Genomic DNA, 25,883 nt, shown 5'->3' with positions numbered 1-25,883 from the left:
GGCACGCGCACCCTGCAACTGAGCAGAACATGGCGGGTAGGATGGTTTGTCGCCGCAGAAAGTATGATGGCATACACCAGTGTTTAAAGAGCTAGCTGGCTTACAGTGAAAGCCAGGATTGAGCACAAAATCCTTCTGACTGTTCTTAAGTGTGTGCAATGCTCGGGGGCACTTTTTGGCTTTTATCTGAAAGGACTGCTGGAGCCTAACCAAACCTCCCGGTGCACACAGACTGGGTCGGAGAATTTTCTGAGGGTACAGCATACAAGGAGAATTTCAGGCAGGCCTTTAGGCTACACCTTCTTTAAGAGAAGACACGATACTGCGGGAAGCCATTTTTGTAGGAAAAACCAACATATTTCATACCCAAGTTGATCCCTTTAATATTCCATGACTGGTAAAGCATGATAATTCATACCAGCAACAGTCCTATACACAACTATACATATCGACTCTCATGAAAATTTTAGAATGTTTCATTTGCAGGAGAGCAATCGGGACCACTTAGCGACACAGGTGGGGAACGTTGCCGAACGTCACTAAATGATTCAGCCAAATATACCTTGTTTGCAGTAAATGTTAGTGCCCCCCCCTCGCCCTACGCTGACTGACTAATATATGCCTTATGGGGTATAGCTGATGCATAAGTAAACAAATTATTCAATCACCTGTCCACCAATTGACACCTCTGGCATTGATAAAGAGTTCTGATTGCTTGAGGATTTCAAGTTCTAGCCAAAGGTTTGTGGCTATGGTCAATCCTCTACAGGTTCTACTGTATATAAAATACAGTGGAACCTCCCTTAGCGGACACCTCTCTATTAAGGACAAGGTGCATGTATTGTGCGCGCCGGTCACCCGGATCCAAAGGTTGACCGCGCTCAACCTTGCTTAACTTCCACTCTGGGTTCCACTCTGGGGTCAACTTCCACTCTGGGGCCATGCAACTTCCACTCTGGGGCCAACTTCCACTCTGGGGCCAACGCGCCAACCACTGGGCCATAAAGGAATTCCCTCATGGCCGGCGGGTTAAGCCGTGCCATATACCTTGGGGTACTATACAGTGCATAGGCTTATTCAGTCAGCCCAAGCAAACTGGCCACCTTATGTTCAATGTTGGAACTAAATGTGACCCACCACGACAAAATGAGTCGCATGTCGCACAGAAGATGAGCCTAAAATGACACCAGGACATAATAGAAGAAATTGATATGCTCCGATTTTACAAAAGGCAGACAATGGTGAAATGAACAACCAGTCTGTCTCAACCTGTCAAGCTCAGAACGACATGCGACCTGTTTTGTCATGGCTATGGGCGGTTATTACCGCAAATAAAGACAAACCAAAGCAAAGACACCTGTGTAGCATATCAAGGACACGTAGATTGATACTCCTGGGCGGTTATTACCGCAAATAAAGACAAACCAAAGCAAAGACACTTGTGTAGCATATCAAGGACATGTAGATTGATACTCCTGTGTGTGCCACATCAAAGACATCTGGACCATACACCACGTCAAAGATAACGATGCGAAGTCAACAGGCGGCGCCACTGTAGATTGCTGGCGGCCGTACGCTGCCTGTTGACGTTGTTGTTATTTGCCACCTCTCTCCTATGGCAAGCCGTTTGCTTCAAAAAGTCGAAATGTTTTTTTTTAGTCGAAATGATTTTTTTCTAGTCAAGATATTTTTTTTCATGTCAAGAAAAAAAATTTGAAATTAAATTTTTTTTTTCAAGTCGAGATATTTATTTTTCTTCTCATTTAACTTATTGAAGTTGAATCAATTAACCCTTTTGCTGCCAACTTCGCATTTCTGCACAATGACTTTTGTTCCTTTTGCTGCCAACTTCGCATTTTGGCGAAATTTTCCTATGTGGTGAAAATACATTGATTTTTCGTCTGCTAGCGTCGTTTAGGGTATATACCTATAGATGGCGTGGTAGAGGAGTTACCACGCTACGTTTCTACTGTACATGTTATATATCGATTTGCTGAGATTTCGGGTGAAAATCACTTCCAAAAGTTCACAAAATGGCGAATCGGATGTCATTATCACAGGTACTCGATGAATTGGGTATCATGCATGATTCAAAGAACTGTTTCGAAAGGTACCAAGCAGTTGTCAATTATTAGAATAGAGTTATCTGACTGCTACATACATTCTATGACAGGACATTTTGCTGAGAAACTTTGAACTTTCATGTTTAGTTGAGGAAACCCTGAATTTTAGCTGTTTTATACCAGGCCCCCTCCATAGGGACCCCTGACCCCCCTATCTACTATTAGTTCTCTGGTAGCACTAAAAAGGAGCTCTAGGGAGTGAAGGTATGTAATTTAGTCCCAGCATATCACCATAGGTAGTAATTTTTGGTCTACAAAGTAAATGGCTGATCATTGAATTTTGAAGAATTTTGCTCGATTTCTGTAAATAACGCATTGGTATTTCTTGGCAATTTTGTTACAAAGCAATACAAATTCAGGGTTTACAAGGTTATGGACTTAGAAAGGAAAGAGTAAAGAAACATGCAGATGCATAAAAATAGTTTTATTAGTTGTATTATTACATTTATTCCAAATTACAGTGGTTTATTCTACAAAATCTTCAATTCTCATTAGTTATTCAAGATGGCGGCATGCAAATTAGGGCGTGACCTACTTTTAAAAATTTTTAATTTGAAGTCCAGGTCATACTGAACAACTTCCATGTGCATTGTTTTGACATATCTCCAATAGTTTTCTCAGGAAAAATATTTAAATTGATCATATCAATTTTTTTCAATTTAACCTAAAATTGCTTGGCACTGAGGACTCAAAAAAAAAAAATTTGCTTGGCAGCAAAAGGGTTAATAAAAATTTCACTGCGAGAAAAAAATGATTATAAAAATAAAAATAGTCGCTTATATCAACAAAAACCTATAGTTGTCGAAATCATTTTTACTTGTCCCAAGACGGTGGCGCCGCCTGTTGACTTCGCATCGTTATCTTTGATGTGGTGTATGGTCCAGATGTCTTTGATGTGGCACACATAGGAGTATCAATCTACGTGTCCTTGATATGCTACACAGGTGTCTTTGCTTTGGTTTGTCTTTATTTGCGGTAATAACCGCCCAGGAGTATCAATCTACGTGTCCTTGATATGCTACACAAGTGTCTTTGCTTTGGTTTGTCTTTATTTGCGGTAATAACCGCCCAGGAGTATCAATCTACGTGTCCTTGATATGCTACACAGGTGTCTTTGCTTTGGTTTGTCTTTATTTGCGGTAATAACCGCCCATACATGGCGGGTCACAAATATCATCATTTCTATCAAAACGTGGTCTGTTCTAATAAAGGCTGACACCTATCATGCTCATTATATTTTGTGTGGTCAGATCAATAGAAATAAACTTAGCCATGGTTCAGGTATTTAGCTTGGGAATTCGGTCAAGCTTGGCTTTTTTGGCATTTCTATATCTGTCAACATAATGGCCTTGTTGAAACTTATAACTAGTTTGTATGTTCAGCCAGTGTGGTTAATAGTAGCTTGGCTCTCAATAGCATTCCGCGAAGTTACTATTTATAGCTCACAAGGTCATTTGCATAAGATATTGATGACGTTTTAGTCAAGTGACAGTCGGCCATCGATACTTATTTCTACGCATTTGAGCTTATTTCAAAGTCAATTATCTTTGACCCAGCATTGTTTTTAACATGAATGATACCATAGAGTCAGAGAGAGAAATATTCAGAACAATTATGTAGTATTTCCAACACTCGGACATGTGCCAGATTGAATCTAACTGCCCTAGTTAGAAAGCCTGAATCCATTACGAAACCGCATGTTTGTCCGACATTGCCTGTAATTCAGCGATGGGGAAATAGAGGGCAGCAGCTGCAGTGACGTCATCTTCGCGGAATGCTATTAGGCCGAAGTTACATAGGCCTCATTCGTTCATTTACCACGAGTCACTTTCCGGGTTTTTCTTTCATTCCTCCGGGTGAATGCACGCCACAAGGCCGTGCTTTTACAGGGGAACGAAGGCAAAAGGGGAAAATGAGTCCTGGGAAATGAACGAATGAGGTCTATGTAACTTCGGCCTTAGCGACAAGAGGCCCTTGGTTCGATCCCCACTGCTGGTGTTGGACTTTATACGGTTCCTTTGTCTTGAATGCCTCACTCCACCCACGAGTATAAATGGGTACCATAAATGGGACATAAATGCTCAGATTGAAGCGCTGGTTGGGCAGCTCCTCTGAGGTCAACTTCAAGGCTTCAGGACAGACCGGGGTGAAAATGTTAAGTCGGATGATAACCTATAAAGTAGTGGATATCAAACTATGAACCCAAAACCTGACTTTCAAGTTCAATTTTCAAATTGTTGAATGAATAGACTAGGCCCAAATATCAAGGCCTAAAACTTGCGATTACATTCTTGAGATACCTCATTTCAAATCTCTCAAAAATGACACTATACTACAGGGGCTGATAACCAATCTACACACATGAATCAGATTTTGACCTCTTTGTCCTAGCCTCTACTCCAAAGAAATTGATTCGGTCAGAGGAGGCAGTTGAATAAGAGACACTTGAATACTTGAGATTTTCCCCGATAAATGCGGGGACTGAAGCATCATTTAGCGACGTGAATGATGATAAGTTGCGTGTGTGACATACAAATTTCTCAATTCAATACTTCGCTGAGTTTACAAGAGGGTCATGACTGAACCAGCAGGTCCAGGGCATATTACATGTACAGTAGAACCCCTCTATTAAGGATGCTCTCGGGACAGACAAATGCTGCCGTAATAGAGAGATGTCCTGATTAGAGAGGTCACATTGAATGGAAACAACCAATTTGGGACCAGAACGATTGTCCTTAATAGAGAGGTTGTCCTTAATAGAGAGGTGTCCGCTTAGGGAGGTTCTACTGTTGTTCAAAATACATCTTTGTATTATATAGAGGGCATGTATAATCAATCCATATAATCTGGTGTAATTTCGCGTGGTTGGTATGATAAACTGATTCCCCCCACACAGCCCCCCCCCCGGGATGGCTAGGGTAAGGGTTAAGGATTGAGGATTAGGATTAGCACTATAGATCATTACATATATTGTAAGGATCTGTGTATATTATGCAAAAATGTTCAATGGCCGCCAACGGCCCTGGTGGCTACATGGGTAAAGCGGTTGCCTACCATGCTGGAGATCCGTGGATCGCATCCCCTAGGTGACACCCTTTTCGAGCCATTCTCTCTGCTATGAAATCTTTTTGGTAGAAATCACAAGTCCAGGCGTTATGCCCTGGAACTGATTCTTTAGTCTCTTACTAGTCCTTACTAGTGACTGCTGTCTAGATTGGGCAATACACATGATTCATCAGTCTCGACCCTAAAAACTTTTCTTATTTGCTGTCTAATCATCGATACAACTCGAAACAAATCTCAAGCAGTTTGCCTCACCCTCATCTCTTGAGTTAACCAAATGAAGAGGTTGCAAAGATTTGGCAATATTTGCTTCATTACTGGACAAATATGGCAAGGGTATGATGCCGTGATTGTAACAGCCCTGACTTCCATTTTGATAGAGCAGGAAGTGGATGTATAAAAGTTTGGTACATTACTCTTAAAGGGTTACACCGTTTGTAATTACTGGTGGTCCAGGAATATAGAAAGTTATACACAATGCTGTAGTGCAGTTAATATGCATGCAAATTTGCTGAAACTTGGAGTGTTTACACACATCAACGCTGAATTATACTTCGTAAACGCTTTTGGCAATTGGAAATTTTCAACTTACAAATTCCTTTCAATTACAAATTCCAATTTGAAACAAATGGCCTAGGCCCCTAAAAGGCATGGTAAATCTTATCATAAATCTAGCATCCACACGCAGCAGATATTGCAACCTTGCAGCAACATCACATGAACAATTTGATAACTTGGCTTTAAATGAAATGGCCAGGGCCATTGTGCTCACCTCATGTGGAGGAAAGATGGATAAAGAGCATGGTATTGTGTCATGTAGTGTTAGGTTTGATGTAGGTCCGAGCAATTACAATTTCCCCAAAATGGCCAATTTACAGTACATTCGACCTCTGTGACCTTGAAAAGTAGGTCAAATCAAAGAAGACCCGGGTGACACATTGAATGGTTGTTAGAATTAGATGTACCTATGATATAAAATTGGTGCCAATCAGGCAAGTCATTACTAGGAATAATGGCATTTTCAAGAATTTAGGATTTGGCCCCCTCCCTGGAGGCCAAACGGCAAATCAGATTGCACCAAACTTCGGTACCTGAGATCACCTGACCAAGGGGTACATGTGTAATTAATTTGTGATCAATAGTCATTGTAGTTAAGAAACGTGCCATAGTTACCGCCTGACGGCGAATTTACGCCATTTGACCTCTGTGACCTTGACAAGAAGGTCAAATTAAAAACCTGTGTGACATATACTGTATGGTGGTTAGATGTACCCATGTTATCAAATTGGTGGCAATCGGGCAAGAAGTTAAGGAATAATCACATTTTTAAGGTTTTTGGATTTTGCCCCCTGGTGGTCAAGTGGTGAATCATATTGGACCAAACTTCGGTCCCTGAGATCACCTGACTAAGGGGTAAATGTGTACCAAATTTGGTATCAATAGTCATTGCAGTTTAGAAACGTGCCATCGTTACATCCCAACGGCCAATTTACACCATTTGACCTCTGTGACCTTGAAAAGGAGGTCAAATCAAAAACCCGGAGGATATATGATGCACCTTTGCTAGAAGTACCTACCATATTTTTTTCAAAATTTCCCGACTACTATTAAGGGAGATATTGCATATTTTCACTTTTAACGTTTGGCCCCCTGGTGGCCAAACCATGAAACGAATCGAACCGAAACATGGTCTCCAAGGTGTCATTACATAAGGGTACATGTGTCCCAAGTTTCAACTCAATAGCTCTAACAGTTACGAAACGTGCCCTGCTAACGGACGACGGACGACGACGGACGACGACGACGACGACGACGACGACGACGACGACGACGACGACGACGACGACGACGACGGACGACGGACGCCACGGTATGGGATAAGCTCACCTCTGCTAAGAGGTGAGCTAAAAAGTCATCAAAGTTAATCACCAAATGGTCTGCGCTGAGCAAATTCAATTCAACAACACTCGCTTGCCATTTCAAGTCGGGGAATATTTTAAAATGGCCATGAATTATGAATCGGTTACTGAAAATTCGAAACTCTGTGTGGTAAACCATTCCCATTCCACTATGGATTTAGCTGGCAAAGTGTAATTTCTGTACTTTTAGTTTTGCTCTTTTGTACAGAGACAACTATTTGGCCAATATTTCAGAAAAATTGGGCCTAAAAGGTTGATGAAATAATGTCCTTGGCCGACATTGTTAACTATAGGCCTAAAGGAAGTAATTTCATCTGAATCTGAGAAATTACCACATTAATCTGTCTATTTGTCCCAATTAATACAATTGTCCCGTGTGTCCAGTTATTCAGTCTGAGTAATATGGGTCATTGTGCATGACAGTTCAAGGATTGAGATGAATGTTTTCGGGGGTGGAGGTGGGATATAGCTTTTTTAGTGGCACTGGGGGGCCATCCAGAAGTCAGCCCAGTATCACATATTCTTCTCAAGGAGCCGCTTTCAATCCCGGGGAGAACCCAGGATTGTATTTCTGGATGAACCGGTGTGGCTTCAAGGAACTTAACTTCCTGGCTCTTCACAGTCCTTTGAATGAGACTTAAACGCCAAGATTCCTTGTATCTGGTGTCTATGCCAGGGCAGATTAAAGACCCCACCAAGTAAGAAACATGAGTGGCTTGTGTGAACTCTACCTCTGGCCAAAGTTGGAGTCCAATAACTCAATTGGTGCCTAATCGCAGTGGCACAGACAACGCTCATCCGGCCTTGATGGAGGAATATTCCCAGGAAAAGTGCAGGGTGAATGCTGAGGAAGAACATATTTTTCAGTTTGCAATCACGACTGATATATGACCCATCACAGCAAAACCAGGCATATGTCGCACAGAAGATGAGCCTAAATGACACCAGGAGATAATGGAAGAAATTGATGAGCTCATATTTCACAAAAGGCAGACAATAGAGAAATAAACAAACAGTCAATCTCAACCTGCCAAGCTCAGAGTGACATGCCCCTGGTTTTGCTGTGACGGGTCACATATTGTAGAGTGGTTTTAAACCAGCTGACAGAGCAAAACGGGCGAACGTCCCACATTGGCGGCAAATTGCAAAAAATGGTGACTTGTGAAATTGGTAATTGCAGCATGTACAGTCACATTTCCAATTTAACAGCCATACCACAAATGGGATTGAGCCCGATGATTTGAGTGCAGTCTGTACAACTTCAGATGACACGAAGATTCGATAATGATAATTCCTCATCATTAGATAATGAGACAATCAACTTTCGCCAGTCTACGAGATGAATCATCATTTTGACATCGGCAGGAAACTTTTGGATCGAGATAACTGTGATATTTAACATTTGAGACTAATTGATGAAATGATGTTGGGTGGCGGACAACCCACTTCAGACAGGAAGTTAATTGATGAGGCTGTGTCATGATCTAATTTCCTGTGAACAACTTCAAACTATGATTTGACATTCGTTACTATCAGAGACACATTAATCGGCCCAGAGCCTCCCCTCATAGCTCTGAAGAAATGCATGACATTCATATCTCTATTAGGAGCTATAGCTAGCAAGGGGAGGGTGTTTTTGACCATGAGTTTGGCCTGAAAATTTCAAAAAGTGTTGTGTCCCCCAAAAAGCTAGCTATGCCCATAGGCCCCTGAATGCTAATTAGCGGGATTATCGGGCTAACCAATGGGATAAGCTAGGAAATAATATATAGGGAGTTAATTCCTAGCTAATCCCATTGTTTAGCCCGATAATCCCGCTAATTAGCATTCAGGGGCCTATGCTATGCCCCTGTATCATGCACCTCTGTTGAACAGTCCACCCCAACTAAACTGATCTTATTCTGCTCCATGTAGTGTACACCAAGTGTATAAGATATAAGGCCAGGTCTATTTGGAAGCCGCTCGCCGAACAGGCATCTTTTTTTGTCCTGTTTGGAGAGCCGCTTGCCAAACAGCACTAAAAAGCCACCCTGTTCGGCCAGCCGGGCTTGCCAAACAGGTAAAAAATCTACCCTGTTTGGCGAGCTGGAGACTTTACTTTAATATTAATGAGTTCGGCTCTCCATTCAGGACAAGAAAAAGTCGCTATTTGGTAAGCCGGGCTTGCCAAGTAGTCACTTCCAAGATATAAACCAACATATGCTGGATTCACTTCGCGTGGCAGCTGCACTGCCAATATAAAATGGATTTCAATACAACTTCGCTTGGTCTGCCCTTGTAGTCTTCTTGGGACACTACATAAGTTTCAATATAAAACATATTGTAAATTTTGAATCAGACACAAAAATGCTACACTCAGTTGCCAATATCAGCAGACTGGGCAAGCGATCGCAGCTGGTCACACTTTCCATGTCAGTGAACAATAGCCACACTACACAAGTTGTATTTTTCTTCAAATGTTGGTGTAAGAGTCCAGTCACGTCAGTGGAGTGGAAACTAAAACTTAAAGGCGTACGCTGTTTGTAATCACTGGTGGTCCAAGAAAATGGAAATGCAGTTATACACAATGCCGTAGTGCAGTTAATATGCATGCAAATTTGCTGAAACTTGGTATTTATAGTATTTGTATATCTACCTAAAAAACGGCAATGCTGACATTGATATTTAGTATGTGTAGACGCAATTGGAAATTTTCCAATTCAAGTACAAATTTCAAATTTCCAACAATGCTATTTCTCTTTTGACCTAAGATAACAACCGCGGTGTATGGATTCATGAATTGACTTACATTTCTTCACACGAGACGATATTACGGAAAACAAAAAACGGGCGGTGAGCGACGGAACATTTGTTATTGACCAATCAGATTGTTGCTCCCCGAGGAGTCTTTTGGCGGCGCTATAAAGCTCTTATCGGCAGCAATTACTTGAATTAGCGGCCAGTTCATCTTGATCTACACTTATATAGTCGTGGACTTTCTGGCCGGAGTGGATGTATAAGGTGAGGAGCGATGGCCCGGGGCGATGACGTATAGAAACGACCACATCAAGAATATTGCCAACTTGCACAAATTCTCATAAAAACATTGTAAAAGTGTTCTTAGATAATAAAAATATTCATCACAAGCCTATTTTTTAGCTATCACCCTGGTCCCCTACACATTTGATGCCCCCCTTTTATGCATTTGCTACTTAGTAAGCAAAGGTCGAACACAACACTTGCAGATATTTCAGTATAGTCAGTCCTCAAAGGTCCACACCCATCATACAAAAATTTAAAAATTGAACTTGATTTGAAAATTCCAATTATGTAAATATGGACTGAAAACACAATATTCAGTGCAATAACACTGTGTAGACTAATACACAACTATTTAAAGTCCACATTTCAGCAAATTTGCTTACATATAAACCCACCATGGCAATGTTTATCTCTATTTACCTAAGCCACAAGAAAGCGATTTGAACAAGAACGGCGTAAGCCTTTAATAAAACAAATACGGTAAAGTACATCCGTTTCTGGAAGTAATCAACAATGTTTCCTCGGTGGGCAAATCGAGAAGCAAAAAGAATACTGATGCGTGAAGACCTGATTAAATTTTATGTTGCTGTCTCTTCCCTCTCCCTCTGGATGGTATGCAATTCTTTTTTTGTGATGTTTTTTGAAAACATGCTATTGACAGCAAAAAGTTGACTTGTACAGGGTGTTGATTAAAACACGGACACACAGAAAGACCTATAATATTTTTCATATAAAAAAAAAATATCTCTGCAAAGAAAAGTAAGATTGCCACAAAAAGAGGGCTCTGAAAATAATAAAACATGCTTTTCAATAATTTGCCATCTGACATGTTATGACAACAAGTTGGCCTGAAAAATATGGCACACTCAATCGCAATCTTACTCATAAGTGATATGACCTTGATGACCTTGTTGGAAAGTGTGGAATTTTTTACTTCACCAGGCATAGTGATTCATATCCCAGCGCAAAAAGGGAAATTACTGAACAGAAGACCCAACGGAATTCCCATTGGGAATAACATTGGGAAATCAAAAAAGGGAAGGGCATTTTATTGACATTTAATCTCATTCGCCCACCCGTCGAAATTGACAAAGTATCGGTGAAGCACAACAAGTATGAAGGACTTTCTATTTCTCACTCTAAAAATGTTCTTAGCTGGATATCGGATCCTGTTAGTGTTATCTGGTAAGTTGTGTGCTATTGAGCCGTTCAAGCCGAGTTTTGGTTTTATCATTGCTCAAAAGATGCGCATGCATAACCAGATACAAAATCTTGAAAGATTTTTAACCTCTGCCAAATGTGGTGCTTGTTCAAAGTCCTCAAAAGAGTTTGACACAGACTTGATTTGAAATATGGCGAAGGCGAACGGCTTCAGAGGGACTACGTTCGTCCATCTTGTTCTCAGGTACCCCTAATCTCGTCCCCAGGAGCCCTTTTATTATTAGAATGGTCTGTGTGCTTTCAGTTGGTGCATCAGGGACATCAATTTGCCAACCAGGTCAGCATTATGATGATAGGACGGAAGCCTGTGAGAGTTGTATTGAACTTTGTCGCTCATTTCCTGAGAAATGCAAGAGTGTCTGTCCAGGTAAGGATCAATTTAGGGATCAAGTTTCTTCCTTCACAACGACAGAATCACGCCTCTCATGCCCAAGTCTTGGTTGATCTATTGTATAGTACCCCCAGGTATATGGCACGGCTTAACCCGCCGGCCATGAGGGAATTCCTTTATGGCCCAGTGGTTGGCGCGTTGGCCCCAGAGTGGAAGTTAAGCGACGTTGAGCGCGGTCAACCTTTGGATCGGTGACCGGCGCGTATAATACATCTGGCAGACCTTCCCACGCGATGCGAGCTCTGGATTTGTAGTTCGGTACTGAGACGCATGAAGCGCTAAGTAGGATCGCGGACGATCCATCTCTGTCCGAAGGGGGGAATGATGTATAGTACCCCCAGGTATATGGCACGGCTTAACCCGCCGGCCATGAGGGAATTCCTTTATGGCCCAGTGGTTGGCGCGTTGGCCCCAGAGTGGAACTTAAGCAACGTTGAGCGCGGTCAACCTTTGGATCGGTGACCGGCGCGTACATATACATCTATAATCTGCAAAACAAGGATCCGTGCCTAACTGGTAAGGCAGAAGCAGGGGGGCCCAAAATTGTCATTTCGCAAGATATATGATTTTGGTAAGTGACGTTTCTGCTGAAACAACATTGCTATTTTCCTGACCCATGATTGCATACAAGTGGTGTAATTAACCCTTTAATATCACATTCAAACTTTCTCCATCTTTCAGAGTCAAACAAACCAGCAGAAACACACAAGTGCAGCCCCGACACCTTCTGGGATCCTAGAGTGGCAAGCTGCCAGCCTTGTGAAGAATATTGCCCTGGTAAACACTGCAGTAAGATATGTCCAGGTATGTCCCAGTGAATCAACACCAAGTCAGTCCAGTTTTGCATGCACATTGATAATTAGCCAAGGTGACCAAGGGATACTTATTCCCGGATGCAAAATCTGTAAGATTTTTCTGCCAACCCGTGCCAATTCATAGCACTTAAAGGTGTATTATGGGCAACAGTTACCTCTACGATAGTCATGACCTTTTGAGTTTATCTATATATTTTCCTGACCCACAATTAAAAGATAAACCAAATTGAATACTTATTCACTATACTTTCCCTCCTTGCAGAGTTTCACAATTCAACCAAAGAACCAACTTGTAGCAATGAGAAATTCTTCGATTCGGAAAAAAAGGTCTGCATCAACTGTACTGAAATTTGTCCAACATCATGGGATAGATGCGCCAAGCTATGTCCAGGTGGGTACACAGGCAAAAGCGTCCATCCATGGACCTGTGATTGAGAATTTCCATCCATATCAGTGGTTCCATGAATGGATCTATGACGGGACTTAGTCATGAAGGTTCTATCCATGGGCTATCCATAAAATTGGGAGAACCTCACCCTATGTTATTCACCCTGGGCAGGCCAGAACACCAATGTGATGGACCCCAATCAAGTACAAGGTTCTCCTTCTTACTTACAAGTGTCTTCACCAACTTGCTCCCCAATACCTTTCAGAACTTCTCACCGTTCATACCGTTTCTCGAACTCTGCGCTCTTCATCGGCCGTTCTTCTGTCTATCCCAAAGGCCAATGTCATGTCAGTCGGTGGTAGAGCATTTGCAATTGGAGCCCCTCAGCTGTGGAACAAACTTCCTTCAACTGTTAGGAACTGCAGCTCTCTGTTATCTTTCAAGGGACAACTTAAACATTTGCTTTTCAAAGAGGCCTATCAAGCGCTTTGAGCGGCCAGTTAATGGTTGGATACTGCGCTATATAAGACTCGTATTATTATTATTATATAATAACCTACAAGCTAAACATGACTGTATTTCTTTGCAGGTTATCAGGTTGAAGAAGAGGCAATAACTCATCGAGCATTGATTACAGCATCAAGTGTGATTTTCTCAATATTAGGACTTGTTCTATTAATGTTATTTATTTTACATTGCTGTGGTTATATCAATATCAACAAATGGTACAAATGGTGCCGTTGTCAAGGGGGAAAGAATAATGACACAGAAGCCCCCAAAGAGGTACAAACTCCACATGGGGAAGACTTCAAGTTAACTGAGGAAGTTTCCAACTACATCTGAGAGATTGATTTAATTTGTAATCTCTAGTTTTGTATATCTGTCTCGACAACAGCATTGTTATTGATTATTTTAATTCATGATCTGTGATCAATTCAAATTTTGAAACTTTTGGTTCAGGTGATTAGTATTGAGTGTAGACAACGTTTTATGCCGAATTTGATGTTTTTCAAAAATATGCAACTGACGGCAAAAAGTTGACTTGTACAGTTCAGGGTGTTATTAAAACATGGCCATATTGAAAGACCTTTAATATTTTTTGTATAAAAGAATATATTGATAAAACGATTTTTTGTGCCAATATTTTCCAAACATTCCATTTTGGTCTGATTTTGTTGGCATCCATCATCATAAACAAACAAGGGCTTTCATTAAGTGTGGCTAATCCCACCGAATGAGCAGTCTCCCACCCCATCTCGCCACAGAAAATTCATTCCCATCACATGACTCAGTTTGCAGTTACAGTCCCAAATGCAAATCCAAGATGGTCGCCTGGCAGCCATACTGGTTTTAGGATTCGGTCTAAAATCGATTGGGCACCTTTCAACCGCATCTTATCACGTCACCTCTAATCTCATAGTGTTTGAAGCCAATTTGACTACCTGTCTGCAAGTTATAGCCTCAGTAAGACGCAGGCAAACACTGGCACACAAGAGGATCCCTAACACCTCCATGGATGGTCCGAAAAGGAAAATCAACATTGCAACCCCATGATGATATTACTGCTAGATCAGCGTTATTGACAACAAGTACGATTATGGTGATATACATACAACAAGGCCTCAAAAAAACGGCTTTATTACGTGGAAAGTGTCATTCATAATACCAAGCAACATTTGATAGCTACAGAATAGTGAGCTGTTACCAGTTATTAGCTGTGTTATTGGATGATTCAGCATGATAATACTACCGTTGATTAGCTGTGCCATTGAATGAGACATGGAACCGAGATTCCTTGCACCGGCAGTCCCAGGGCAATCAAAATATCCCATACAGGGCAGTCATTTTCATCATATGCAGGCGTGTAGCTGGAGGGGGGCAGGAGTCTTAAAAGAACGTGTTTTGACCATGATTTGGGCCAGAATATTTCAATAAGAGTAAATCATGCCCTTTATCATACCCTACATCCTGACAAAAGTTGTACGCTCATGCGACCCCATTCACATCAGGGAGAGGGGAGGGGAGGGTAAGGACCAATTCTGGTGTTTAGACTAAGGAGTGTACATCCCCCCTACCCACCCCCCAACCGACACCATAAAATATGAGGACTTCATATCATACTGAATCAAGCGTGTGACAGATTAAATTTCCTTCCAGGCATTAAGATTTTTCCCCTTTTTCGATAAACTTTTTCGAAGGATGGCAATAGGACTCGCTCAATATCATTTGGTAACAAATATGAGGACTTTATATCAAACATCAAGCTTTTTACATCGAGCTTGACAGATTAAATTTTCTTCCAGGAAACATCAATTTGTTTCTCTTCTTGATACACTTTGGAAGGTGACGCCAAAAGGACCCACTCAATATGATGTGGTGACAAGCATGACCATCAAATTTCCCCCAACCCCACGATCAATCTAGACCCCTCCCTGAAGACAACTTGCAGCCACAACGAGCGGTTTCACTCATTGGAGGGGTTTCTGAGAAAAGTCTCCTGCCTTTTGTGCATGAGTCACAGCCAATGCACCAATTGTGTATTGTCTTGGAAATACAGTAGAACCTCTCTATAAGGGACATCCTCGGGACTGGCTAGTGCTGTACTTAATAGAGAGGTGTCCTGATTAGAGAGGTTAAATTGAATGGAAACAACCAATTTGGGACAAAAACTAGTGTCCTTGATAGAGAGGTTGTCCAATAAGGGAGCTTCTTCTCTAATGGTTTTTGAACTTAGTGAGAAAAATTTGAAGGTTTTTTTTAGCCCAACAAAAAATTATTGAATGGCTTGTTTTAAAACATGATTCAGGCCAACTGACAGATGTGCAGAATATAAACATGAAATAGATATAAAATGATGCTTAAGGTAATCAAACTATTGATGGTGTCAACAATAATAGGCCTTGCAACAGGTGAACAATTTGTTTATGATTAATAACATGAAAACAGAGAAAAGAGTGCAAATTAGTGGACCGAGTGCACAAAATGCCATCAGGGTTCCATGTGACTGTCATCGGACACTTTTATTTTCCATTTCGTTGAATAACTGTGAAAAAACTGGTTGAATGAAATTTTTGAATGTGTCTTGTACGGCTGTTTGGGTGTACTTTATTAACAGAACGGAACTACAGTGGAACCACCCTTATCCAACACCTCTCTATTACGGTCACCCTCTCTTTCAAGGACACCAGCTTCGGTCCCAAATTAGTTCTTTCCATTCAATATCACCTCTCTAATCAGGACACCTGTCTATCAAGGACAGCATAATATGTCGGTTCCAAGGGTGTCCTTAATAGAGAGGTTCTACTTTACATCAATATTTAACCCTTTAGTGTTTGACAACAGAGTGTAGATTATTGTAGTTAAATCTTGTCCAACTAGAGGCTTCAACAGAAGCAAATGACCATGTCCTTTGGTCAAATGATCTTCCATAGCGGCCCAATTTGTTCACTTCATCAAGAAATGAGTGGTGGAGAGGAAACCATGGTAACAGCAGTCTAAAAATCCTTCCGTTAAAAAATTTGAGGAAATTGGCCGAGAAGTGTTTTCACAGTGTCCAAAAAAGTATGGACATTTCAAGAAGCATACACAGTGGCCTAGATAAGGCCTATGACTAGTTGATTTCTCGGACTGGATGAAGTGATTACTTGCTAATCGAGAATAAAATCAAGCGTGGAGTGCAAATTATCAAAGAACCTGGTGAAAAATATTTTTTTACTTCCATTTGCTTTTTTAAGGCCTTTGCGTTTGTTATAAATTTGAAATTAGTAAATGATTTTGAACATTTCTCATTGTGTAAACACATACTAAATATTAATGTCAGCGCTGCCGTTTTGTAGACAGATATACAAATACAATAAATAACAAGTTTCATCAAATTTGCATGCATAATAACTGAATTACGGCATTGTGTATTACTGCATTTCTATTTTCCTGGACCAACGGTAATTACGATCGGTGTGCGCCTTTAAAATGTTGGTGTCATCTTATATCAAAACAGAGAGAGGGGTGCAAAACCGAACCAAGTGGATAAAATCAAGGTTTTCAATTACGCCGTAATCTTGTCTGAAATATCAAAATGATTAAAATTTTCTGATACTTGACCTAGATCAAGCCTACTGACTGGTTATCTCGAACATTCAATGAAATTATCAGTTATTTGCTAACGGGTGGCAAAATAAAGTGTAGAGTGCAAATAATAAAGAAAAAATATGCAAAAGTACTTTCGAAGTTCCATCATTTCATCCCATGCAACAATTATCACTTGTTTGCGATGGTTCTCACTGGTACCTGCTACAAAAGTCAGCAATTACCGCAACCTGTGATAAATATCCTTAAAAGCGTCAACGATAATCCCCACAAGGGATAATATCATTGCATTTTTGAAGCAAGAAATAATAAGGATGGATACCCTGCTTAAAATAGTAAAAAAATACTTGTTGAGTAAAAAAATAGTTTCACGTTTTTTTGTATTGGAGAAGCGAGATAATTTGCAAAAAACATGCCAGCAAGAGTTTAACAGTTATGTTGTCAATGGCAACGGAGCAAGAAACTGTTGCCAATGGTAACATGACCTAACTTTAATTTTTGCAGGTTGAGAATATCTGCACTTTGCCCCAAAAAATCGTAAAAGTCATCTTTTGATTGGAAAAACGATTATAAATCGTTCATTTTTCAGAAATCTTCACAAATGGGCCAAAACAAATTGACAAAAATTTCTGAAAAAAGGGAACTTTCATGATTTTTCTTTTGGCAAAAAGCGTAAATCTCTTAACATTTTTTGAGTAAAAAAATAGTTTCACGTTTTTTTGTGTTGGAGAAGCGAGATAATTTGCAAAATCTACCAAAAAAACATGCCAGCAAGAGTTTGAAAGTCTAGAGAATTCAAAACGAATCAAGTTACCACATGTAGTAGATCATGCTAATAAAGAAATTAAGAAGTAATCTTACTTTATTATTTTTCCTTTCCCGGTCCCGTTGGCCTCTCCCGTAAGGGGAATCGTCATGTCGTCTTTTTTCCTCATAGCTTGCGCCTCCTTGCTCATAAAACTTGTGACAGCGAGAACCTTCCTTTTTGAAGCACTTCCTAAGCTTTCCTCTCCCACACTCATAATGATTAATTTATTGGCAGGACTTTATATAAATATTTATTGTTTGATTATAGGCATATACCATTATCATATGGTATCGGGAGAAGTTTGCAAAAGTTTGGTGTGGGGTGCAAATTTGATGTTTGTCCTGTCATCAGTTTACAATGTTTGGCTAATTAAAGATAAGCTTTCACAGATTAGCGATCATGAAAAGCTTGGGTGCAAATCCTAGAATGTCATGGCAGAGTCACAAGTCACCAAGATCAGAAAGGTAATCACAAGTTTGTATTTTTTTAAAGTTCGGCGGCAAATCCTAGAAGGACATCATTCCAGTAAGTGAAAAACTATAACTTTTTCTGTTATCCTGCATATCACCAACATAAAAAAGATAATCAAAGATTAGTAATTCTTTCAAACATTTGTGACCCACCACCGCAAAATGAGTCACATGTCGCACAGAAGATGAGCCTAAAATGACACCTGGACATAATAGAAGAAATTGATATACTCAGATTTCACAAAAGGCAGACAATAGTGAAATGAACAACCAGTCTGTCTCAACCTGTCAAGCTCGGAGCGACATGCGACTCATTTTACCATGGCTGGTCACATTTGGTTACAACTGCGTGTATGTCAAAATCATTCTCGTGTAGTCCACAATGTCACATAGTCTTCACTTATTCCTGATAGAATTGAAGGAGAGGTTGATACTGTAGATGGCACTAAAAAGATATACTTTTGATCAATTTGTACCCTTGATTAGGCATAGGACTACAAAAACACTGATTTCTCTATTTATTCAGGACAGCTACATTATTAAAAACCTATTAAAGGGAATTTCACACAAAAACGATTCAGCCATCCTTTTTACATTTTCTCCGCAGTGAAAAAGAACTGTCTCATTTCCTATTCATACGGCTCCCGCAGTTAGCTAGATTATTTAGGCCTGTTGAACATTTGGACAAGAGGGTTCGCAATTGGTTCCATTCAGTAACTTGTGTATAACTTGATGGTGCTTTTATACCTACTGAGGCCAGGGAAAGGCATTGTTTTTGTGGGAGGAAATACACTTTAACAGACATATTGAAGCTATCATCTAGAAATAACAACCAGCAAATCAACATTGAGAGCATAGAACAGGTAACATTCACTTTTGGATCTGCATGTGCTTTTATTTTTTTGGCTGTCGTCTTCTAGCGCTTGGGTAACCATAGTGGACAATGCCTTGCTGACACTGTCTGAATACCCACACTGGTATAACTGCATTTCTACTCACATGGACCAGCAGTATAGATACCAACAGCATACCCCTTTAACAACAATGACAGGCAAGGGCCACTGTGCTCACTGTATACACCTTTCCAGAAATGGGGCGCTGAGTGTCCGAAATAGTGATGTCATGAGGGGAAACTAGGCCTTATGGTGGAGGGACAAAGGAGATAGTCATGGTTGACCAACACACTTGAATGCCTTCAATGACGGACGAGGGGGAAAAAGTTAGTTCCAATGCAAGCCACCAATTTCGGGAAGCATGGTATAGATATTTGTTGGTTGGGAATTCATACTGGTGAAGAAACATGCTACATGTATCCTATATAGGTCAAATCAAAATCGGTATGACATGTGATGTATCCTTGCTTGGAGTACAGTCCAGATCACAAAATGACATCCACCCTTTAACAACGCTTTGTCTGTAGTGGTGGCATCATTCCTACTAGCCCAGGCTAGAGGGAAATTCCCTTTAGCTCAGTCGGTAGAGTGATGGCCTTATAAGCGAGAGGTCCCGGGTTCAATCTCCGGTTGGACCTTGATGTTTTTACTCTGTTACATGTCCAAGAACTATTTCACTATTTCTTTTGCTGTCGTAGACACTATGTGCTTCTGATGGGCAAATCAATTCAGTATTTTTTTGAGATTTTATTTTTCCCAAATCTAGGTTATTCGTGATGTGTGAAATGAAAAGTGTGCTTTCCTTCCTTTGTCTGTCTCTCAAACATTGCAGGTGATGACGCCACGTGAAACCACTCTATTCCTATAACATATTTGGGGTGAGGAACAAATACTGAATACCTCCAAATTATGAAAAATAAAGGAATTCTTTCAGTGCAAGGAATAAGCAAGCCTGCCTGTCTTTTCAGCCGAAATCCTAATCAATGGCTGAAAAAGGGTCATAGAAAGGGTTTCCTAACAATTTTAGGGAAAAGAATATATACATACTTCAAGATTTTAGTGATTTTATTCACGGCTTTTCCAAACTTTTCCAATGGGCATCAGTCTTGAGGTTTTCAGAGGAACCAGTTTGAAACCCACCTTCACGGAAGATTCATGGACAGGCTTTGGCACAGGCCAATAATATTTTTGAAGACTACACATTATGACAAATTTTAATATTATTAGATAATCCTAAATTATGGTGTCTTGTGGAGACTTGACAGCCAGCATGGCCAGACACCATCAAGGAAAAAAAGTTGAAATGACCAGTTATTCATATTACATAACTTTTTGATTCATCTTCTGCAAAGCTTTTTGCCATTTGAATAGCTTATCAGGCCTACTAGCATTAGTGGTAGTCAGGCTGCACTCTCTTCATTTTCCAAGGATTCATTTAGCTTTGTTGACCCCTGTAAATAATGCACTAGGTCAAATAGTTCAATTTTCAAAAAGTATTTAATCATATGAAAAAAGTATTCCTCGGATATTGTTAACCCACCTTTACATTCCTATTGGCCTAAGCTTTTTGTAAGAAATTTGTAATAAAATTAAAGTGATACTATGATGTGATTTACAACTTTGCGGAAATACATCCGTTTTTAATTGTTGATCACAAATGTAAAGCTCAAATTTTCCATTTTTGATTAGATTTATTATAAAATCGCTGAATGTAAACCACCGCGACCGTGAAAATGTTCATGTTGTGATGTCATCAACGAAAATGGCATCGCAGCGAGCCGTCCGGGCGGGATTAAACCATCAATTTCTAGAAAATGTGCATTTCGATTCGAAAACCTTACCGATTTATGAGAAAGTGACGTAGTCATTTGTCAAAAACAGCTAAAACATTATATGGTGAAATTTGACACGAGTTACCAGGATTGAGCATAGGCAACACTATTTTGGCTGGAACTTGAATCCTCAAGCAATTACAACTCTTTCAAAATGAAGTTAACACCAATTTCAAGGGTGGGAGTCGGTGCTTTCTTTTCCAGAGAAATGACTCCCACCTTTGGGTGTAATGTACACGCAACCTTCTCACAATCTAGGCATAGGTCGCATGAATCCTCCGACCACCATTTATGTAACCTTCGTGTGTGATGCGCCTAACTCACTTGAACCATTTGGACACCTCTATTGCCGATATGATTGGGAATGCTGTGTGTAACACATGCAAGACCTTCACAGTGACATGCACGCGACCCGGTGTACAAGCAATGCATAGCTTACTCAGCACTCGAGCGCAAGTTGAATGCAGATTACATGAAGCGGGGTATGTTAATTATGACTGGGACTGTAATAGCTTTAGATGAGAATCACCCATTTACCCATTAACATCAATTGAGCCTTATTGGCATGCAAAATCTCAGCCTTTATTTCGGATGCAACTGATTTTGACCCAAATCAAACAAATGGAGTTCCCAGTAAAACTAAGTGGAGAAAATCTATACCGTTCGTTTGAGAAATGTGCTTTCAAATTGTAGAGAGTACCAATGGGGAGTTTGCCAAGAAATGGTCATGTCAATAGGTTTTGACTCATTTTATTTCATAGTTACCAATGGCTAGAAAATACCAATGAGGAGCTTGTCAAGGATTGTCATAAGTTTAAAATGGTTTACAACAGCCCCCCCCCATCTGTTTCTTGAGAATGTAAGTACCTTTTGGTGCTATGAGGTCAACTGAGCGGTTAGGTAGACAGTGCTACTAAAAGCAGATCTGCAGGCATAGGGAGATTGATACTGCCTCTGATAAACTGCTGGTATCGGTGAAATCATAGAGCTGATCAGTGCCTACAGATAACAGTAGAACCTCTCTATTAAGGACACCCTCAGGACTGACAAGTGATGTCCTTAATAAAGAGGGGTCCTGACTAGAGTGGTCAAATTGAATGGAAACACCTAATTTGGGACCAAAGCCAGTGTCCTTAATAGAGAGGTGTCCGCTAAGGGAGGTTCTACTGTACTTCAATTCTATCAAGAATAATTAATAAAGACTATGAATTCTGATCATAAGTATGACATTACATCAATACGACTCACTCTCTTTATCCAAACTAGCAATCCAGAATGCGAATCAATGGATCCATCCAATTATGAATAAAGAACTCTAGTCTATATTTTAGTTCAGGAAGGTCAACATTTTAACTGAGAGCTGATCCAGAGAGAACCAATTCTCAATCGAGCTGATTTTAATCCCGTAGAATATGAACTGGTGCCTGCAATATCAACTCCTAATTTTCTCCAAAACAGTGAACTCCATGTCCTTCGAAACCAATATGAAATTGGCTGTTTTTCAATCCGGCCTATTTCTGTGTCCTTTGAAACCAATATGAAATCAGCTGTTTTTCAATCCGGCCTATTTCTGTGTCCTTTAATTGAAACCAATATGAAATCAGCTGTTTTTCAATCCGGCCTATTTCTGTGTCCTTTGAAACCAATATGAAATCAGCTGTTTTTCAATCCGGCCTATTTCTGTGTCCTTTGAAACCAATATGAAATCAGCTGTTTTTCAATCCGGCCAATTTCTGTGTCCTTTGAAACCAATATGAAATCGCCTGTTTTTCAATCCAGCCTATTTCTAATCAGGTAGAGAACAAGCCATCTGAAACCGAGTCAAAACGAACTTTCACCAAAAATCGTACTCACACGCTGGAGGCGAACTTCCTTTCGAACGTTCCTCAACACAGCCACTTTTTACTCCAGCAGAAGCGGCCAACAGCCCCAACTTCAACTCTCAACTAACTTACGCCAACTGACTGGCGCACCATCAAATCCCAATATATTGCCCACGCTACTCAAACCAGACCGGCGCTATCATACATAATTGGGTAAACACAGGACTCATTTGGGCTCTCAGTCCAATACAGCACGGGACATTTAGGACAATTTTCAATCAATCCGCATGAAATAATTACGCGAGGCATCCGTTGTTTTTAACTGAAAATGCAGCACATAAAAACGTTCATCTTTGGCTATTAACCCTGTCACTACTCATATCATTTGACAATATAAACACGATTTGATGAGCGTGGTCGTTTGTTTGTAGTATTTGCCCCAATATCATAAACAAATAACGATATTTAGCCATCTTTTTCAGGAAGGAAATATCACCAGTGTCAACTCTGAATCAACTGCAAATCAGGGATTCTGCAGTGATTCGTTTAAGGATACATTTGAGAAGCCCAAAAAAATGTTAAAAGAGTTTTAAAACTGTTTTAATTTAAAATTTTTCCCATATTTGCATGCATCTTCCATCATTGTCCATTGGAGTTTCATCATAAGTCTCAACTAGCATTTACTTTCCCAGGTCTAAATGCATCAACATCATCAAGTGAGCACATTTCAAATACATGTAGTTAAGGTCTAATATGCTGAGGATGATTTTTGTTAAATTTTCTTATACAATATGAATACACTATGCCACAGTGCAGTTATTTGCTAAAATTTAATATACACTCTTTTACACATTAAGAGGTCAGTGCTTGTAAACTTGGTAATACCACCTACTATTAATACTGGAAGGTCAAATATACCAATATAGGCCCTATATATTAAGCCCGATTGGTCAGATATTCATGTACATTTCCATAAGGCCAATCAAAAGATTAATAGCCACCCGTTAGTAATTACCACCATTGGAAATGTACAAATCTAATTGCCAATGGAACATAGAATTGGGCTGTGTTACTTGTCAATCATGTTTTCTGTACACTTTTGGGACTGACCTCTTTAATGTGTAAAAGAGAGAATTGATGATATCTACATGTACATGTATACACAGTGGCATTGTTGAAATCTATATTCAGTGCACATGAACACAATTTGAAATTTTGGAATTCAATTACAAATTTCAAATACTTAATGAATGGCGTGTGCCTTTAATAGTATGAAACATTCACTAGACGCCCACACCTGACGAGACTGAGAGCCAACACAGAACCTATGTGCACAGTTTCCTGAATAACAGGGCTTCCGATATTCTGCATCCAAAACACGATACTTGAACCGAACGATGCCTCATGAAATATTCAGGCCTCTTTGCTGAAAATGGGAACGGTACCGAGGAGAGAGGAGAACATATCAATACATGTGGAAATAGTCCTCATAGGAGTTGTCTCTTCCCTGCCCTATTGATAACTTGGTGAAGAGATGCGTTGAAGGCAACCTATCAGAAAACGCATGTAAAAACGGGGAGTTTTGAACGGCCCGGTAAAAACCTAAGGCAGGAATAAGCTTCTATTGACAAATCTTAGCAGTTTTGAGTTGTTGAAATTCATATTGAGTACCTATTATGCACAAACCTTGATGGTCAAGATGCAATAATGATGACATATTCCTCCTTTAACAAAACTAATCTTAGTAAATCATCATCCATGACAGGTAGTTTTATTCAAAGAAGAAAGGCATTGTAAGGACAAGAATTAAAATAGTGGCATGGCTAGCTGGACCCCAGGACAATGGACACTGGACAATGGACAAGGGATTAGATTAGATTCAACAATACAGGCATCAGGACATAACTTGATGAATGAAAAGACTAAGAGGGTCAAATGACCCTATCAGCTCAACCAGTTTTTTGGGGGAATGAATGGGGTTTGGTCACATGCTCATGACTTAATTAGCAGAACCAGTTCTAACTGCTCAGTGCATTTGGAATCAGAGAGCACGTCATGGCATGTGCCCGGGCTGAGGTGTATGTAAAAAGGAGAGTGTCTAACATTTATGAGTTACAAGATCACATTTTGGTCAAACATTTGAGATTTATTTGAAGTTGAAGTTTAATCGGCATTGACAGGAACCCAAACTGGATTTCCACACTTGAATATTTCTGTTCCCTTCTCTAATTTTTACTTTCTTTGTACTTTTCAGTTGATCATCGACTAGAGAGATGAAAGTCCAGTGGTCAGATGTCCAAGAGGAGCAAGTATAATTTCTCTTCTATCAAAGTGTCTTTCAGTCTATTCTGCCTTTTACTGATTGAGCTATAACTGCATACAACGAACCAAGATGCCTTTTTACTATATTTCCATGAAGTCTGAAGTTGAATTGGTAGTTGAAGTGGTAGTCGATAGTGATCAAGTGGCCAAGCACACACCAAGTTCCGATTCCAGTAACTTCCTTATTTTGAAACCTTTGGTTAAAATTTACAATCCCCGATCGGAAATGACGTAGTTTGATCGCATTCAACTATAAATCCATTGAACAGTGGTGCTTCGTTAGTCAACCGATGACCTTTTTTTGGGGTGTGATCGGGGATTGTAAACTCGTTCCAAACCTTTTTCCTGATTTAGAAATTTCAAGACATAATAGTTGCCTGGTCTCTGCTAGAGTATGATTTAATACAGTCCATATCAATCTTTTCAATGGTCCGCATTCTGGTCAGAATATGTATGCTTTGCTTTGGTTTGCCATCTGACACGAGTGATCAGGTTTTAATCATCTGATCAGAGAAGTCCTCTAATAGAGCAGATAGTGAGTCGAATGTGGTTCTGCCGTCTGACACAGGAAACCCAGCCGCAATCCTCTGGGCCAGTCTGGCAACCAGAGCAGTTCTCTAATAGAGCAGATAGTGAGTCGAATGTGGTTCCACCGTCTGACACAGGAAACCCAGCCGCAATCCTCTGGGCCAGTCTGGCAACCAGAGC

At 40.2% G+C, this 25,883-nt stretch overlaps 2 protein-coding genes across 7 annotated transcripts in view; one reads left to right on the top strand and one right to left on the bottom strand.

Moving 5' to 3' along the window:
• LOC135502885 (proton-coupled zinc antiporter SLC30A2-like) overlaps nt 1-25,883 on the bottom strand; it is a 60,557-nt gene that overhangs the window by 22,240 nt on the left and 12,434 nt on the right. The window contains exons 1-2 of one of the 6 annotated variants that reach the window (XM_064796062.1): nt 22,279-22,581; nt 17,889-18,392 (exon numbers count right to left, since the gene is read on the bottom strand). The exons of 3 other annotated variants lie outside the window; for them this stretch is intronic. In XM_064796062.1, the coding sequence (XP_064652132.1) occupies nt 17,889-18,049 (161 nt within the window). In that variant the 5' untranslated portion in view covers nt 18,050-18,392; nt 22,279-22,581. Of the gene's footprint in view, nt 1-17,888; nt 18,393-22,278; nt 22,582-25,883 lie in introns of those variants that run through there. 2 more of the 6 variants (XM_064796063.1, XM_064796067.1) reach the window with 2 other exon arrangements.
• Nucleotides 11,118-14,335, top strand: LOC135503269 (proprotein convertase subtilisin/kexin type 5-like). The gene is made up of 5 exons (XM_064796769.1): nt 11,118-11,311; nt 11,592-11,714; nt 12,420-12,542; nt 12,816-12,944; nt 13,531-14,335. The coding sequence occupies exons 1-5, from the start codon at nt 11,242-11,244 to the stop codon at nt 13,782-13,784; spliced, it is 699 nt and encodes a 232-aa protein (XP_064652839.1). The 5' UTR covers nt 11,118-11,241; the 3' UTR covers nt 13,785-14,335.

The sequence above is a fragment of the Lineus longissimus genome, chromosome 19 (assembly GCF_910592395.1).
Source record: "Lineus longissimus chromosome 19, tnLinLong1.2, whole genome shotgun sequence".
In the NCBI taxonomy this organism is placed as follows: domain Eukaryota; kingdom Metazoa; phylum Nemertea; class Pilidiophora; order Heteronemertea; family Lineidae; genus Lineus; species Lineus longissimus.
Note: the sequence above shows the minus strand (reverse complement) of the source record. Positions and strands in the feature narration are given on the sequence as shown.